At 37.3% G+C, this 13,276-nt stretch overlaps 1 protein-coding gene across 1 annotated transcript; it reads right to left on the reverse strand.

Annotated features, from left to right (window-relative positions):
- Window positions 1–2,682: 2,682 nt before the first annotated feature.
- LOC147376799 (olfactory receptor 6K3-like) lies at window positions 2,683–3,639 on the reverse strand. Its single transcript, XM_086394116.1, has one exon. It carries the CDS (start codon window positions 3,631–3,633, stop codon window positions 2,683–2,685), a length of 951 nt encoding a protein of 316 aa, XP_086250242.1. The 5' UTR covers window positions 3,634–3,639.
- Window positions 3,640–13,276: the final 9,637 nt, after the last annotated feature.

Genomic DNA, 13,276 nt, shown 5'->3' on the forward strand with positions numbered 1-13,276 from the left:
TTCCTTTGCTGTACAGTAGTTTTTAGTTTGATGTAGTCCCACTTGTCTATTTTTCCTTCCTGCTTGTCTATTTTTGTTTTGTTGCCTGTGCTTTTGGTGTCATACATAAAAAGTCATTGCCAAAATTGATGCCAAGGGTATTTTCCTCTGTTTTCTTCTAGGAATTTTACAGTCCCAGGTCTTATGTGAAACAGTCCCTTCTGATCTGCTGACTCAGTTATTCTTTAGCTCAAAAATAATTTCCTTTCATTTCAATTATTATTTTTCTTCTACTTTGTTTCTTTATGGAATTTATATATTCATATGTATGGCAGAGGATGAGATCGTTGGATGGCATCACTGACTCAATAAACATAAATTTGAGCAAACTCCAGGAGACAGTGAAAGACAGGGAAGCTGCAGTCCATGGGGTCACAAAAAGTCAGACATAACTTAGCTACTGAACAACAATAACAACAATATATGGTTTGTAGAATAAGTGAATATATTCCCTATATATTTCTTTCCTTACATTTAATCTTAGGCTTTTCATGTTGGTCCTTTTTTTCTGGAATATGTCCTTTAGGCTTTCTTCTAAGTCAATATTTTCATTTTTTGTAGTATTCAATTTATTCAATATTTCTATTACATTCTATTTTTGTATTTTTCATTTGCCCGCATTTTTACTAATAGATACTAATACTATTTTCACAAATTTCATTGAACATTTTAATAAAAATTATTTTACTTATTTTTTAAATTAGATTTATTCTGTTTCATTTGTTTCCAATCCTCAAATCTCTATCTCTATTTAATTATAGTAATTCTTCAAGTAATTACTGAGCCATGCATTAAACACATTTAATGGTCTTATAGCACTCAGTGTAGGGGAAGACTAAAGTAATTTTTTTACAAAAGGATAATCTGGGTGTGTGGGTATATTTGTGTGTGTTCGTGTATGTGACTACATACACAGATACAAAGCTAACTAGAGAAGAATGTGTCGATGATCTAATGGCTCATCACAAACATGGAAGCATCTGCCATGAAGTCTGACATCAGCTGTAGATGACTGTTTCTGTGTCGAGAAGTTGTATGTTTCTGGTTTTGTTTTAGCAGCTGGAGATTAGTTGGGTATTTAATCACTTCTCTTGTGTATTTCAGACTTACTTTTCATACACTTCTCTGAACACAGCTCAAGGGACAGCTCCACTGTGATTCTATTTGATTCTGTTTCCTGTATCTGGAGCTTCCTAATGCACCATGACTTCTCAGCATCTGCTTTTTCAAGTTTTGATCATTTTTTTTTTTCATAGCTTATATGTAGAATTGTATCCATTTTCATCCCTAGATTCTTTTATCCTATTTTCTCTATCAATATCTGTTGATAAGTATGGTCTTCAATTGGACTTTGTATGTATGCATACTGGGGTAACAATTCAAGTTTAGGGATAAATTAAGGGCAATCTTTTTACAGTATTTATAGTATTTTGGTTTTATATTATTTTACTTTTTGTATGTTCTGATTTACTGTAGTTTTTATATATACAGCTTTGATCATTTCTGGACTACCCAACAGATTCAGCTGGTCCTTTAGACACTTCAAATCAAATATATTAATTTTTTCTTGAAAGGAATGTGACATATGGTATTTCAAGGTATAAAAATAGCCTTTATGAATGTCCTTGGACAACACAAAGAGAACAAAAATAAAAGCAAGAGAAGTAGCTCAGAAAGCTCTGTGTCTTTAATTATATATATTATCTCTCTATTCATCATCTATCTACTTTTTATCATTTCAGAGTGTGTTTGAAATCACATTAAATCAAACAGTCTAATTCAATCAAATTGGTCAAATTCAACCAAAATAGTTAAAGTGACGATTGATTCCACTTGGCCCCAGCAAAACAATATTAACAAAACTCTATGAATAATAATCATAGATAAATGTATGAGATTTCATTTCTAATATATCATTCTTTACTATAGCATTCTTTAAAACATCCAAAATAAATGCAAGTAATTAGTGGCAAATAATAGTAATAGCTAACACTTATTTTTGCACTCGCCCTATGTTATGAAACATTCTAATTACTTTCACAGAGTAATTCACTCAGTTTTTATAAAACTATATGAAGTTCTACCTTCAACATATATTACTTTTATACCCACTTCGTAGATGATGAAACTAAGATGCAGAGTGATTAATTAACAACCTGTTCAAGGTCTCAAAGCTAGTATGTGGTACTAGTAAAATATGGACCTCACCATCTTCTCTAGATCTTATGTTTTTAACTGCTATATTTTATAATTTTCAGTTGTTACTAATGCCTATAACATTATAATAATAATATAATAATTTTAAAACATATTAAAAATAAAATTGATGTTCATAAACAATAAAATAAATGTTCAAGAAAGCAAATAACAATAAAATTAATGCTCAAATATATTTTGATGGTGTAAACATCATATTTCGTTTCTATTATTTATCTATCTGTTCAAGTCTATACAGGTAGTTATTGATATCTTAATTGAATACATATAAATGTAATAAACAGATACATAGGAAGAAGAACTGGGATAAACAGAAAATATCAGTATGGAAATAAATTAGTATTATGTTAATTTTAGGATCTAGAACATTACAGTGACAATCAAATTAAGAGATTTTAATGATCAATCAACTCTTGGGATGTAGCATTAACTTGCAGATGCATAAAATACTTTCTGAAGGCAGAGAAGCTTCTTAATTGCAATCTTCATATCCTTGTTTCTCAAGCTGTAAATGATAGGATTGAAAAAGGGAGCAAGAACTGCAAACATCAGTGCAATGATTGTGTCCAAAATTGGTGGGAAAGTGGCAGAGAAACGCAGGTACATGAGGGATACACTGCCATAGAACATCAGAAAGACACCAAGATGAGATGCACAGGTAGAAAAGGCCTTCTGACGGCCTTCAGCAGAGGGAATTCTTAGGATCACAGTGATGATTCTGATATATGAGAGGGCAATTATCAAGACAGAGAAGATGATAGCAATAGCATGGATCACATCCTCAATCAAAATCATGGATGTGTCTGTACATGCCAAGCATAGCACAGGTTCAAAGTCACAGAAGATCTGGTGGATTTGGTTTGGCCCACAGAAGGGCAGTGTGGAAATCCATACAATCTCTGGGAGCAACAAAAGAAAACCAAAGATACAGGAGCCTATAGAGAGCTGAGTGCACAGCCGGGGCGTCATAATGGTTGGGTAGCGGAGAGGATTACAGATGGCAACATACCTGTCAATGGCCATGGTAGTCAACAAAATCCCCTCTGAATTGCCCAGTGAGTGGAAGAAGTACATCTGCAAGAGGCAACCAGTTATGGAGATGGTCCTCTTCTTACTGACAAGATTGGAGAGCATTTTGGGAATGGTGGCTGTGGTGTACCAGATCTCCAAAAATGAGAATATGCTGATGAAATTATACATAGGATTGTGCAGATGAGTATCTATCCTGACTGCAAAAAACACAATGAGATTCCCAATAATGATGAATATGTAGATGACTAACAAAGGAATAAAGAAGAGGAGGTTACCATCTTCAAGCTCGGGAAGTCCAGAAAAGAAAAATTCTGTCACCATAGACGTTTGGTTACTTCTCACCATGGTCTCAGCAGCCTTACGCAACTCACTCCCTAGATGAAGTGTGAAGGATCAGGTCAATTACCTTACATGAGTACAAAGAACAACACTTGAGGTAAATTATTTACTTCTATCATTCTTTGATTCATTAAACAAGTATTCATTTAGTGCCTATTGTGTGCCTCAGGCTTCCTGGGTGATGCAGTGATAAGGAACCCTCCTGCCAATGCAGGAAATTCAAGAGAAGTGGATTTGATCCTGGGTTGAGAGGATCCCCTGGAGCAGGAAATGGCAACCCACTCCAGTATTCTTGCCTGGAGAATTCCATGAACAGAGGAGCCTGGTGGGCTACAGTTCATGGGGTCGCAAAGAGTTGGACGTGACTGAGCACACACACACGTGCCAAACACAACGGTAGGTTTATTGAGTTCAGTAGTGAAGAAAATAGTCTCTACTTTCATGAACCTTATATACTAATTAAGGAGACAGATAATAAGCAAATAAAGTATTAATAATGTCATGTTTATAAGCCATATTAACTACAATAAAGTAGAATATTAGGGGTACTATTAATAATCACATTTTTATAAGAACTCACAAAATCACTATCAATCACATGCTAAATTCTCTAATGACTCTTGGCTATAGATTAGAAAAATCAAAACTTTTAGTTCGTACAATGATGTAATCATCATAAAGTTAAATTTTGCATTTTCTGGAACATCCCCAGTTTCCAATATTATGCTTCTTTATCAGGCCACAGAGCGGCTTAGAGTGTAGCTAGAGAAGAGAATAAGGCTTTCAGACACACATATCGATATAGAGATTTGGTAGAAAACTCCAGCAGCAGCAAAAGTAAATCTAGTAGAAATTGGCCACCAAAGAATGAAAGGACTGGTGAAAAATTCAGCACTAGAGCATTTTGTAAGTATGAAGGAGGCCCAGTAGGTGAACTGTGGACTCTCTCTTGGGAATCTGGTTCTTGAAATCTTTTTAACCAGACTCCTAAAACATCTATCTGTTAGAGATATTGAAAAGAAGAAGAGATTCTGAATGAATAACTGTCTCCCTATTCAGTTTTCTTAGCTGAATTACAAAAAAAAAGGTGATTATATTAGAATTGGAACTTTAAGGTTAGTAGATTTGGAGAAAGCGGCTGAAATGCTTCAAGGAAAAAACTCAAAGATAATGACATACATTGCTTAGCTTTTGGATTTAGGGGTTTAAGATGGATGTATAAGAATGTGAAGACAATAAGATATTGATAATTATGTGGAAATGGAGGCCTAGAAACTGATACTCCCATGAAATTCAAGAGAAATTATAACAGAAATAATAATCAGATAAAAGGTCATATTCTTAAAGACAGATATATTAGAGTTTAAAATATGTAAGGTAGAATAATTACTATATGTCGAAAGTCCTAGAATGGGAGAAAATCAATCATATAAATTCATAGTAAAAGTTTATGAGAAAAGTTGTTAACTGAGTCATTCCTGTAAACTTTAATGTCTTTGCATGGCACAACTAAGATTGAAGGTATTAAAGTATGTGCCAAAGAAAATAATTTTTAGGTAACAGCAATGTAAGGAAAAGGAGAATAGCAATAAAACATTTTCCGTGGAACTTTTCTCAGCCTAGAAACACAAGGGAAGTGGGAAGAGTTGGCAACTTTCATCTGAAAATGGTATTGTTTTTAGAAAAGAGATTCACTTCAGTTAAGCAAGAAGGTAAATAGACATTATAGACACAGAGAAGACTATTTGCCAAGGGAAAAATGCTGCTGGGTATTCATAGGAAAGAATAGGAAGGAATGGTATTAGTTGGGATTAGTAGGAACAAGGCTATATTAGGAAAGTCTTGGAGAAATCCACAAAAGAAGGAAAGAAACAGGATTGACTTCAAATTCACGGAAATGTTAGGCTATCCCAAAACCCAAAGGGAAAGAATCAGAAAGGAAGGAATTACACTTTTAAATAAAGGAAGTGGATTTAAGAGTTTAATGTACAGGAATAAGATAATAAGAGAGTGGAAGACCCATTTTGCTCTACCCTCCACCTCAAAAATACATGGACAGTGAAGAAACTGGCTCCTGATGAAAAACCTGGATGAGTCTTCGGATGTTTCCCGGCAGACTCTCCAGGGGATAGATGCCCTTTCCACTCCTAATTTGTGCAGAGCCAGGTCATCACAGTCTCTGAAGGGAGTTGCAGTAAAAGACCCAGTCTCCCCTGGTCATTCATGCTTTTTGAACATTGACATTCACCCGGCATTTTCATTCCTAAGTCCCTTTAGCTGAAGCCTTGGACCAAAGTACCAAAGTCATCCTCAGGTATCTCTACCGAGGCCTCCTTATGGGAAGAGAAGGAAAAACCTTTGAGATACTTTTCTCCTTTCTGACTTAGCTCACTCTGTGACTTCCCCTCTATTTCAATGTCTATAAAATGTTACAGTATTTTGCTCAGAGTCCCTTCAACACTGAAATGACCTCCAAGTCTGTGTTGATAACCCTGATGCTTGACTGATGCTCAGTTTTATAGGAGATATGAAACAGGGTTGGGATGGGGGGAATTGGTCCTTTCTCCAGTCACACTTTCACGGTAAGTGATTCAAAGCTTCACTTTTACTCTCACTTGTTTCGGTTGTTGCTTTAACCCACCGTCTGGACACTTGGCAATTCAATGCTCTTAGATCAGCTGAACTCAGGAAGAGATTAAGGGAAGGAGCAAAGAAGAGTTACATGAGCTCCGTTTACAAATTAGTGGAGAAATGACTACTGCTAATTCCTTAGAACTGAGACATTTTCAACCTCTAAAGCAGTCACAGCTGCTGGCTTCTTGGGTTTCTAGCATCTCTATTTATTTCCTCTATTTATTTCCTCTAAGTGACTAGTAGTAATCCTTTCAATAGAAAGTGAAAGTGAAGTCGCTCAGTCATGTCCAACTCTTTGTGACCCCATGGACTGTAGCCCACTAGGCTTCTCTGTTCATGGGATTTTCCAGGCAAGAGTACTGGAGTGGATTGCCATTTCCTTCTCCAGGGGATCTTCCTGACCCAGGGATCGAACCCAGGTCTCCCTCATTGTAGACAGACGCTTTACTGTCTGAGCCACCAGGGAAGTCAATAGAATCCAGGTGTTTATATTTTAGCAAAATCAGTATTGTCCTCTACAGAGCTTCATATGAAATTTATCTATTGGAGACTGGGAGAAGAGAAATGAGCTGACCCAACTCCATTGGAGAAAGGAAGATATGCATTAAAAAACTGATCTGGAGTTAGAGACTAGTCAATTTGAGTCAATACTCCGGGATATGACTTTCAGTAATAATCTACTGATCCTACCTAATCTCTCTTTATTCATGTTCTCATTTGGTTTATATTCATTTCATTGGGAACAGAAACCAGTATGTAAAATGACTTACTTTTGGACCAGAGTTAATTTAGAGAAACTCTGAAGGTGTGAAAACAGAGAAACATAATAATTAGGGAAAAGGTGTTAATTATTCAACCCATCATGCCTCAGATAAAACATAACATTATCACTGGTTTTAAATCTATTGCCTCCCATCTGATCCTAATTCCATTCATGCAATCTCAAATATGTCCACAAATATTGGTATTTAAGTTAACAGAAGGACACTAGCTAAGTGTCCTTTCTTTCTGCTTGGGAAGAAATTGACTTTCTCATTAACATTGGGCCAATCTCATCTTGGACTGTGTGCATTTTCCTCTTACCTTTGGCAGAAACAAGGAGGTCCCTTCCCTTTCCTGCATTTAAGCAGTTCAAGTCCCTTCAGTTCCTCAGGTAGGTCTGTTATACCTGTCTAAAATCTTCTTGGGGATATTTCTCTACCAAAATATTTCCCCTGATGCCTGAAGAAAAACAGCAGTTCTATTTCCCCATGGGTTAATTAGTAGAACCCTTCTCCTCTGGTCTTTTCTCATTAGTTCTCCTTTCTGTTAAGAACTCCAAGAGTCTTCTTCCTTAACTATGATCACTTTTGATAGATATGCTCAGAATCAATACACATGCATACCATTATTCTGAAGAATTGTTTTCAACAGAATTGGGGTGTGTTTTTTTGTGGTGTGTTTTGTTGTTGTTTTGTTTTTGTTTTTAACTATTCTCTGAAAGGATAGTGGCCTTTCTCCAGGCCTGTTGAATTTCCCTGAGGAAGATAAAATATCATTTGCAATAGAATTGTTAATTGTAGCACACTATGCCATGATAAACTTGTTTACTTTGCTGAAGATACTCCTCTACTCAAGCTCTAAATATAGACCACTGCCTTTCAGTTTGAGCCCACACATACAGGATTAGTTCCAGTGGTTCCAGTGAAAATTTTAGCATAATGTGGGGATACCAATCATCTCTATGTGGCAAAGAAAATCACACAATCTTAACTCTTCCCTGTATCCATGCCTTTTGCAAGCTAATTTGGCAGCTCTTTCTAATGCAGTGGTAAACAATCTGCTTGCCAGTGCAAGAGAGACAAGAGATTCAGGTTTGATTCTGAGTCATGAAGACCCCCTGGAGACAGAAATGGCTATCCACTCCAGGATTCTTGTCTGGAGAATTCCATGGAGAGAAGAGTCTGGTGGGCTACAGTCCACAGGGTCACAAAGAGTTGGACATGACTGAGCATTCAGACACTTACTCACTCTACCAAGAAGTGAAATTTCTTTCCCCCCTCTAGGTACCCCTTTTGTTGGCTATGAGGGCTACTCCATTTCTTCTAAGGGATTTTTGCCCACAGTAGTATATATGATGGTTATCTGAATTAAATTCTCCCACTCCCATCCATTTTAGTTCTCTGATTCTTAAAATGTCAATATTCACTCTTGCCATCTCCTGTTTGGCCACATCAAATCAAACTTGATTCATGGACCTAACATTCCAGGTTTGTATGTAAAATTGTTCTTTACAGTATCAGACTTAACTTTGACCACCAGATACATCCACAACTGGTCATCATTTCCACTTTGACTCAGCCTCTTCACTCTTTCTGGAGCTATTTCTCAACTCTTTCCCAGTAGCATGTTGGACATCTATTGACCTGGGAGGCTTATCTTTTGGCCTCTTCATACTGTTCATGGGGTTCTCAAGGCAAGAGTGCCGAAGTGGTTTGTCATTCCCTTCTCCAGTGGATCACATTTTGTCAGAACTCTCCACCACGACCCAGCCATCTTGAGTGGCCCTGCACAGTATGGCTCATAGATTCATTGAGTTAGACAAGTCTGGGATCCACGTGATCATTTCGGTTAGTTTCCTGTGATTGTGGTTTTCATTCTGTCTGCTGTCTTACAGGTGAGGATAAGAGGCTTGTGCAAGCTTCCTGATGGGAGAGACTGGCTGTTGGGAAAACTGGGTCATGCTCTGGTGGACAGGGCCTGCTCAGTAAATCCAATTTTCTGCTGATGGGTAGGTATGTACTCCCACCCTGTATTTTGGCCTGGGGCTACCCAGTCCTGGAATCTGAGTCTCTGTGGTAGGGCTATAGTCTCAAGGGCTTCCCCATTAGCTCAAATGGAAAAGAATCTGCCTAAAATGTGGGAGACCTGGATTTGACCCCTGGGTCAGGAAGATCTCCTGGAGAAGGGCATTGCAACCCACTCCAGTATTCTTGTCAGGAAAATTACATGAACAGAGAAGTCTGGCCGGCTACAGTCCATGAGATCATGGAGTCGGACATGACTGAGCAACTAACACTTTCACTTTCACAGTCTCTATGGTAGGGCTAACGGCAACCTTCTCCTAGAAGACTTATGCCAACATGCCACATCTCTCAAGACTGCTGCTGCCAGTGCCCCTGACCCTGCTGCAGCAGGCCACTGTCTACCTATGCCTCTGCCGGAGACTCGCAAACACTCACAGGCAAGTCTGGCTCAGTTTCCTTTGGGGATCACTGCTGCTTTCCCCTGGGTTCCTGGTGCACATAAGGTTTGTTTTGTGCCCTCCAAAGTCTCCTATAGAAGTTCTGTAATCAAATCCCACTGACCTTCAAAGTCAGATTCCCTGGGGATGCCCAGTCCCTTTAAGAGATCCCCAGGTTGGGAAGTCTGTTGTGGGGCCTAGAACCTTTGCAACAGTGTGAGAACTTCTTTTGTATAATTGTTCTTCAGTTTCTGGGTCACCCAGCCAGCGGTTTTATGGTAGGACTAATGGCAACCTCCTCCAAGAGGACTTATACCTCACAGGACTGCTGCTGCCAGAGCCTGTGTCACCACGGCAGGCCACTGTTGATTCATGCCTCTGCAGGAGACCCTCAAACCCTCACAGGCAGATCTGGCACAGTCTTTTGTGGGGGTCACTATTTCTCTCCCTGGGTCACAAAGTATCGGACACTCCTGAGCAACTGAACAAGTCCCCCTTTTAAACTGATTTGGCTGTAGGATGCAACAGAAGGATTTATGTGCCAGTTCTGAAATGAGTCTCTAGAAACCCATGTACTCAGCCTCTATATTAACACTTCAACTAGCCATTATATGCACAATAGGGGCTAGCCTACTGCAAGATGAAAGACATGGGAGAGAGTATAACTGTCTTAGCCAGACAGAGCATTGCCCTAGTTCAGTCAGTTCCAACCAAACAGTTGCTGACTCTTAATGCATGAGGGAACCAGGACTAGAAGAACTAGCTATTTGACTCCAGTGAAAATTAACCCATAAATTAAGAGACAGAGAGATAGTTTCTGTTTCAAGCTCTAATTCTGGGGGCAGACTGTTTTGTAACAGAAAAGCATTACTGTGTTCCCATAATTCATCTTTTCCACCTCCACATTTGCTGTACTCCAACTTGTATCCATGGGTTTCCTAGGTGGCTCAGAGGTAAAGAATCACCTGCCAATGAGGGAGACACAGGGGACAGGAGTTTGATCTCTGGGTCAGGAAGATCCCCTGGAGAAGAAAATGGCAAGCCACTCCAGTATTCTTGCCTGGATAATCCCATGGACAGAGGAGTCCGGCAGGCTATAGCATATGGAGTTGCAGAGTTGAACACAACTAAGCGACTGAGCGTGCACACAATTTGCATTCATACAACAGCAGGGATGTTATTCCAGGAATCTAATATCTTACTTCAATGTCTTCAGTGTCTTCAGTTGGAACAAATTCCAGTATCTCATAATATGTGCTGCAAGTTTGCATATTTTGCTACTAATCTTCATCTCATGACTCTTACTGAGTTCCATTTGCACATATGCATTTGGTTCCTTTAAAATGGTTTTCTTAGAAACCCAGCTATTTCTAACCTCAAGATATTTGCACAATTGTTTTATCTTATATGTTTTCCTGGCTGATTCCTTCTCAGTATTCAACTGTCAGTTTAAATGCTACTTCATCAAAAGAGCATTCTCTGTCACTACTTCTAAATAGATATATTAATTCTTTTGATGCATATTGCTAAATTGCTCTAGAAAAGATTATACTATTTTAACATCATGTCAGTACTGTCAGAGAGTGTATATTTATTTTCTTCATCATATTAAAATTGCCATGATTTTTAAAAATAGCACTTGTTTTTTTAATAAATTGCAACACTTTATTATAAATAAATTAGAAAACTATAAGCAAATACAAAGTTAAAATAGAAACAGCTTATTAAATACTCATCCAAAGACAGCAAAAATTAAAGACCTAATTTCATCAATTTTTCAAACTTATCACAATCCATTAGGAAGTGGTGAAATCAGTTCCAAAAATGATTTTAAAGAAATAGAATGGGGAAAGGAAGTAAAGAAAACATGAGAGGTACCATATGGATTAAGCATAAGTATTCTTTTGTAAAAACACTGTTTTAGCTATAAATATGGATGTGAATATACATTTATGTAGATATATGTATCCTATATTATGGTTTAAAATATACTGTGACTCACCCTTAACTAAGTATTTTAATGATTCCACTTGCTCCTTATTACCTTATTTCTCTGTTTTCAGTAGTAGTAAAATTCCATGAAAGAGTTATCTGTAATTGAAATTTCCAATTTTTCTTTGATTCTTTTCTATCCAACTACTCAAGTCAGGCTTTCACTGTCACCATTTCATGCATACTTCTCTTATTTATTTAACAATGATCTCCAAGTATCTAAGTTCAAAGTCAACCTTCAGTCTTTACCTTATTTGACTATTTTGCAGAATTTAACAATCACTTCTTTCTTGATGTATTCTGTTCACTTGACTTGCAGAATTCTTTATCTTTGTTCTTCTATCTTATTGATCATGTCTTCTGAGTCAGGTTTTCACTAGCTTTTACTGCTGCCTAGATTATTCATTATTTTATCTCCTCATATTCCTATGAATCACAATTTTATTCAAATCTTTGTTCAAATGTAACCTTATAATGAGGTCCAATTATGGACACTTTATTTAAAATTATGATATCCCTGCTGCTGCTACTGCTGCTAAGTTACTTCAGTCATGTCTGACTCTGTATGACCCCACAGATGGCAACCCACCAGGCTCCCCCATCCCTGGGATTCTCCAGGCAAGAACACTGGAGTGGGTTGCCATTTCCTTCTCCCTACCCACACTAAATCCTATTATCTTGCAATAGTTTTATTTTTCTGTTTCATAGAGACTAGATGATTTTATTCTATTTTGGAATTTTTTTCTTATTTTTAGTATTTTTTTGATAACTTCCCTCATCATAGTGCAAGTTGCATAATGGCAGGGAACGTTTTTAGTCTTACCACAAGCACCTAAAACAGTGCTTGGCACAGTAGCCTTAGTAAACATTTGCTGTATGAATAACAAAATGGGTCATATTATTATTTCTTTAGTTGGTTAGTATCTTTTAAACTCAACAAGGTTTTAGAAATGTTTGATAGAATCAAAACTTATTATCTATATTTTGCACTAAGGAATTTGTATATATTTAGTATTTTATACAGTTGCATTATTTAAGATAATTGGACCTATTAGAATACTAAATCTACCTTGCAATTCTAATTTTAGATTTCTAATTGAGCAATTAATTTATACATTTAAAATTTTTTTATTTATTAACTTTTGGCTATGCTGGGTCTTCATTGCAGTGTGGGCTTTCTCTAGTTGCAGAGCACAGGGTCTGGGCATGTGGGCTTCAGTGGTTGTGGCATATGGGCTTGAGTTGCGGTTCCTAGGCCCTAGAACACAGGCTTGATAGTGGTGGTATACAGGCTTAGTTGCTCCACAGAATGTGGGATTCTCCCAGACCAGGGATCAAATCTGTGTCTCCTGCATTAACAAGCAGATTCTTTATCACTGATCCCCCAGGGAAGCCTTTTACTTTTTTAATAAATTTATAGTTTATAAAATGCACACATTAAATCAAGGTTTTACACTTTATTATTTAAAATTTAAATCCTACTATATTTGTCACAGCATTAAAACACTTAAAAGTATTTAGGATAAGCCATATTTATAACTTACTTTTTAGTTTTGGAGAGTTTTTTAAGATTATAAAGATTGTTTTTTAAAACCTGTGGAGTCTTTGTTTATTGAGTCAGAAAATCGAGTACTTAAAAGCAAAATAGTATACATCATGTGCTGTGCTGTGCTTAGTCATGTCCGACTCTTTGTGACCTCATGGACTAAATAGCCCACCAGGCACCTCTGTCCATGGAGATTCTCCAGGGAAGAGTATTAGAGTGGGTTGCGATGCCCTCCTCCAGGGGATCTTCCCAAC

Source organism: Bos grunniens, chromosome 3, assembly GCF_055505025.1.
Source record: "Bos grunniens cultivar Pamir isolate PY7600 chromosome 3, Bosgru_T2T1.0, whole genome shotgun sequence".
In the NCBI taxonomy this organism is placed as follows: Eukaryota; Metazoa; Chordata; class Mammalia; order Artiodactyla; family Bovidae; genus Bos; species Bos grunniens.

Excerpts from the sequence above, each read along its gene's own strand:
- LOC147376799 (XM_086394116.1), bottom strand. The coding sequence starts at position 3,633 with ATGGTGAGAAGTAACCAAACGTCTATGGTGACAGAATTTTTCTTTTCT.